Source organism: Carya illinoinensis, chromosome 9, assembly GCF_018687715.1.
Source record: "Carya illinoinensis cultivar Pawnee chromosome 9, C.illinoinensisPawnee_v1, whole genome shotgun sequence".
Classification (NCBI taxonomy): Eukaryota; Viridiplantae; Streptophyta; class Magnoliopsida; order Fagales; family Juglandaceae; genus Carya; species Carya illinoinensis.
In genome coordinates this window covers 11,281,449-11,286,923 of record NC_056760.1, presented here as the reverse complement: position 1 = coordinate 11,286,923, position 5,475 = coordinate 11,281,449, and the positions used below count along the sequence as shown (strand labels likewise).

Sequence of the window (5,475 nt, the reverse complement as noted above, 5' to 3'; positions counted from 1 at the left end):
TCTCGCCTGGGGGGGGGGGGAGAACTTAACAGATAATGAAATGGTACCATTTTATCCATGATAAAATGACATCGTTTTACTTATGGAGGGTTTTTATAATATATATAATATATTATATATTACGTATATAGCATGCGAGGTGGGAGAAAATATGGAGCGGGGTTTAGCCCCTTCTATCCCTTGCATAAGCAGAACAAAACCCCCCAATCTACATGGGTGGGGGCGGGGCAGAGCGGTGCAAGGCCCCGTTACCCACCCCTAATCCATACATTACATTACATGTTTGGTAAGAGAAATAAAAAATAAAACTTTTTTATATAATGTATGATATATAGGATGATGAGTAGAATTTTTCATAGACATCATGAATCTGCAATTACTATTTGTCTTTTATATGAATCAATCTCGCGTACAACTTACACATCTGTTTAGCGTAGTCTGGCATTGTCTTTTTGTTTTTTTGTTTTTTTTTTTGTTTTGCTCCAGAGACCAAGAAGTTAGTCATCAAGCAATATAAACAGTATGATTCATGCATGAGTGCAGGACAACGAGAATCGTGTTCTTCACCACCTAGTTCGGATGCCGAGTGATTTGCCAGTTGTCGACTATCCGTCAAACCCACGTGTTCAACGCCACTTGTATAAGCTTTTTTAGTACGACAATGTTATATTTCCGTTAGAAGGATGGGATATATGCCAAGCTTCCAAAGACCACAAAGCACAGCAAAGCAGAGGAAGCTGAATCCATGAGCTTTTGCCACTGTGGCCACTTAGCATTGATGATGCAGGAAAAAGAACACAAACAGAAGCAAGATGCAGAAGAAGCTTAATTCGGCCGAGAAAAAAAGAAAAGAAAAGAAAACTCTCTACTTTTTGAACCAAGCAATCACGAGACGCCCCTGAAATCTGTGCCTTTGAATTCATCTTTTTGCTGCCAAAGGACCTAATCCGTTTCATCCTATTAGAGCCAACCGTGAAAACCTGCCTCCCTTTCTCCCTGGCTCTGGAAAATCATCGCTATAATGAGTTTTCCCTTCCTTTCATTCCAATCCTTGGAACCATGAAACACCATTATCTTCCTCTTCACGTTTTTCGTTCGCATATATATTTTTACGAAGTTTTCACTGATCCATCGCCGCTTTGATATTAAAAAAAATACAAATGCTTGGCACAAAAATCAGTCATGTGTTCCTCTCTCTTTGTTCTGTCTCTGAAAAACTAGGTGGGTAGTCTTTGATTTCGTAACTTTTCTCGGTAATTCATGAAAACCCAGATTTCTTTTTCATATCTCTTCAGAACCCATGTTTCTGAATCGGTTCATGCACTTCCTGAAATCAATTCACACATTCAGAAGGAGAATTCCCTTTGACAGTTTGCTTTGATTCAATATTCTCTAATTTTCCACATAGCCATTTCATATTAAGGGCTTGAGAAGCTCACCTAGAGCTTCAATGGCAACCTCTTGTTTCCACATGCTTCGCCTACGAAAGTCGAAGAGCAAACATTTGCAAAACGCTTCCTCGTCCAAGACCCAGTTCAGTTCTGATATGGAGAACATGGAAAGGAAGAGATTTGATAGCTTCGAATCATGGTCTATGATATTGGACTCTGAAAATGTGGAGAATTGGGAGGTGTCTAAGGAGGATCAGGAGGAGTGGACCGCCGATCTCTCACAGCTGTTTATCGGTAACAAGTTCGCGTCAGGAGCACATAGTAGGATTTACCGTGGAATTTACAAGCAGAGAGCTGTGGCTGTAAAAATGGTTAGGATTCCAAAACATAATGAGGAGACTAGAGCCTTATTGGAGAAGCAATTTAAGTCTGAAGTTGCCTTGCTTTCACGTCTCTTTCATCCAAATATAGTACAGGTTAGGTTTCGTATTGAAGTTGAAAATTTCCATTTATTATCCTATTTATCTATCTTTACTGTGGTGTACATATGATAGATTGTTATCCCTGAATTTTTATTTTTCATTTTTCCCCAGTGGAATATATGAAAGAGTGGAAAAGTCACTCATCCTTTGATTGCTTATATTTATATTTACTTTAAGATGCAGAACTTGCCACGCTCTGTATATTTATGATTGTTTATTGTACAGACCTTCCCAAATTATCTGAAATTGCTTATCAAATTCTGTTGCGATCGATGGGTTGCTGTAAAAAATAATTGAAGAATTTAAATTAAACTGTTTTCTCCTGTAGCCAATCACTAGTACAATTATTGCAGTCCTTGATCATCATGGTTCCAGCTCTATGGTAGTTGGTATGGTTTAACTACTCTTAAAAGCGAATTACTAGTTCTTTAATTTCTCAGAGAACACATATATAGTTGGATCCGAATATTTTCAGAGTGGTGCATCAAAGTGCGTTACGACCTCAAGTTTTCAGGGTATTTAACTAAGTTCATCAAGTCAGTTGTCCCTACCATCTAGTGTCATCTGCAATTTCTGATTCCTCTTAACCTCGGGGCATGATTTAAAAAAAAAAAAAAAAAAAAAAAAAATTCCCCCTTTGCCTTCTCTCAGTTCTTCAATTCATAACTTTAATTTTTATTTTAACATTCATTCCAAATTTGATGTGTTTGTGCTTTTGCTCGGTTATAGATGTGCAATGCATAATGAAAGCTAATTGGGTCTGCTTTGCGTATATTAGAAGAATATTGCTCTCGATTCAAAACTTCCTTCCATTCAACACATCTTCATTTATAGTAAAGGGCTTGTGAAACTCTTTCTTCATATAGAAAAATTGCTGACAATCAGTTTTGTGTTGCAGTTTATTGCAGCTTGTAAAAAGCCGCCTGTATACTGTATCATCACTGAATACATGTCACAAGGAAATCTGAGGATGTATCTTAACAAGAAAGAGCCATACTCGCTTTCAACAGAAACAATACTGAGGTTAGCTCTTGACATATCTCGAGGAATGGAATACCTTCATTCACAAGGGGTGATCCATAGAGATCTCAAATCAAACAACTTGCTTCTTAATGATGAAATGAGGGTCAAGGTGGCAGATTTTGGTACATCATGTCTTGAGACACAGAGTCGGGAAACTAAGGGAAACATGGGAACTTACCGTTGGATGGCACCTGAGATGATCAAGGAGAAACCTTATACTCGAAAAGTTGATGTGTACAGTTTTGGGATTGTACTATGGGAGCTCACAACTGCTTTGCTTCCTTTTCAAGGAATGACCCCTGTGCAGACTGCATTTGCTGTGGCTGAGAAGGTCAGATGGTCTCATACTTGCTTTCTTGCAATATCACACTTTGACACCATTGAGTTTCTTATATCTTTTTTATAACTAATATTAAGCTCAAAGTTTGGATTTCTGAGCTTCCAAGCATATAATGGCGCATCTTTGACCACAAGTCATCTTGTCAATTGCATAGTGATGACCTATCTCTACTTTATGTTTTTTTTTAATGTACTTACCCAAAATGAAGTTTGGTGTTATACTCATTCCTATTCTTTTGACAATTGGCTTCAAAGCTTACCAGACATATTGGAAGTAATTTTCATTTAATTTTTGAAAAGTACTGTTTTAAATACATAAAGTGCCCTGATTAGCAGGGAATGCACAGGGTGACCTTTTCATATCCTTGGGGGATATCGCACAGTGCTACCATCCTATCTAAGTCCTTGTTGCAAGTAGAGATACCTTCCTTATAATATTGTTACTGATATATCCCTCCAGAGTCCAATGATCTCTACGATGCCATTGGCGTCACCCTTCCTTCCAAAGTTCTTCGCATTCTGGTTGTACTGCTACCATTCCCCTCCCTGGCTTCAGTTATTTCAGTTAGCACTGGCACAAGCAGTCGATTGTTTGCTAAGGAGTTCTGCTGGCTGTTATAGGCCTATACTAACAGAATGACAAAAAAAAGGAACATTTGGCATAAATTTAAGGATGGTTTTTCGTGGCACTAGTTCTTAAATGTGCACCGATCCTGGACCCTTTACTAGCCTGTATGTATATGGTTCTTCTGGCGTGAAGTTTTAATCACATAGAGGAGCAGAAATATTGAATAAAACTCATAATAGAGAAAATCATGAAGGGTCTCCAAGTTTGATGCTAATTTTATTAATTATGGATACTTTCAATGGCAGAACGAGCGCCCTCCACTGCCAGCTAGTTGTCAGCCTGCACTGGCTCACCTCATAAAGCGCTGCTGGGCAGTAAACCCCTCAAAGAGACCGGATTTCAGTGCTATTGTGTCTGCTTTGGAGAAGTACGATGAGTGTGTCAAGGAGGGCCTTCCTCTTACTCACCACTCAAGGCTGGTCAGCAGAAATGTCATTATTGAACGTTTGAAAGGCTGTGTATCCATGTGCAGCTCCTCCATACCCGTACTTGCCTGACCCTATTACAAGGTATTGTTAATGTCTGTGTTTAGATAATCATATTAGTAGATTACAAAGTGCATAGTTAATGTTTTTTCTCAACTAAGCTTTTGTGACTGTATTTGAATACTATAAGATTGGTGTTCTGCTGTAGGCATGTCAATCCACTCCGCAAGGAATAACTTGGACTCGGACCCACCATTTGGTAGCGCCCCACTTTTTTAATAAGCTGATTATGATATGTACGTGTTTATATAGCCCAAAAGTTTCAAAGGAGAGAAACAAAAAAGAATAAATATGCTGCAGTGATATACCCTCTTTTATATTACCCAAGTAGGAGCTAACAAGTGGTGGGTTCAGCTCGTGTTGGTATATATGCCTTACTAGTTTTGAATTCCTTCCTTTAGTCATTGCAATGTATAAATGATGCTAATGTTCTACTATTTAAGTTCACTGTTCTTCTTTCACATAACATTGTTTATTTCCAATCTTAATGCAATGATGGCTCTAACTTTTGAACTATGCCATGTTTAATTTTTCTCATTAACTTCTCCTAGACGAGAAGACATCCTGAACTATGAAATGCAGCACCTCCAGGCTCCGATACCTCTCCTATTGCAGGTGAAAACAAATCTGGCAGGCCCAGTTCGACATAAACCATCCCACCAATGTGTTTGATGCAGGCAGGACCCTCAATAGGCTCAACCCACTAGCATTTTCTTAGCTCTAGATCGACTTCTGTTGTCACGAGGCGATCACCAATGTTTTCAAAATGAGTTGTGCTGGTGGGCGGCAGCAAATGTGGTTTTTTCTTTTTTGGTTTTCATTTTTTTAATATATTTAAATATTTTTAAAAAATAAAAAAATACACCAATACATTAAAAATTACTTTCTTGATTATTAAGTAAAAAATATTAATTTGAGGAGCAGTCAAATTAATTTTAGAGTCCCGCTACTCTACCACTTGCCCATGACTGCTCAATCTTATCGTTAGTGTTAAATCATCCTATTATTTTTTTAAATTTTTTTATTCATATTTTTTTTATCATTCTAAAATATTTTTTTAAAAATATAAAAAAAATACCAATACATGAATAATAACTTTCTTAATTATTAAATAAAAAAATAATTAA

The 5,475-nt window shown here is 37.5% G+C and overlaps 1 protein-coding gene across 3 annotated transcripts; it reads left to right on the top strand.

Moving 5' to 3' along the window:
• The first annotated feature begins 702 nt into the window (after nt 1-702).
• Nucleotides 703-5,144, top strand: LOC122275120 (serine/threonine/tyrosine-protein kinase HT1-like). 3 transcript variants are annotated; one of them, XM_043084074.1, is made up of 4 exons: nt 703-1,867; nt 2,772-3,227; nt 4,109-4,372; nt 4,900-5,144. In XM_043084074.1, the coding sequence occupies exons 1-3, from the start codon at nt 1,451-1,453 to the stop codon at nt 4,358-4,360; spliced, it is 1,125 nt and encodes a 374-aa protein (XP_042940008.1). In that variant the 5' UTR covers nt 703-1,450; the 3' UTR covers nt 4,361-4,372; nt 4,900-5,144. The 3 variants fall into 3 exon arrangements, with proteins under 3 accessions (XP_042940008.1, XP_042940006.1, XP_042940005.1); XM_043084072.1 differs by lacking the exon at nt 4,900-5,144 and adding an exon at nt 4,497-4,790; XM_043084071.1 differs by lacking the exon at nt 4,900-5,144 and having other exon boundaries at nt 4,109-4,790.
• Nucleotides 5,145-5,475: the final 331 nt, after the last annotated feature.

Bases quoted from the DNA above. Each gene is read 5' to 3' on its own strand.
- LOC122275120 (XM_043084074.1), top strand. From the start codon at position 1,451: ATGGCAACCTCTTGTTTCCACATGCTTCGCCTACGAAAGTCGAAGAGC. The intron at 1,868-2,771 runs GTTAGGTTTCGT...TTTGTGTTGCAG, and splicing joins TTCATCCAAATATAGTACAG to TTTATTGCAGCTTGTAAAAA. The intron at 3,228-4,108 runs GTCAGATGGTCT...TTTCAATGGCAG, and splicing joins CATTTGCTGTGGCTGAGAAG to AACGAGCGCCCTCCACTGCC.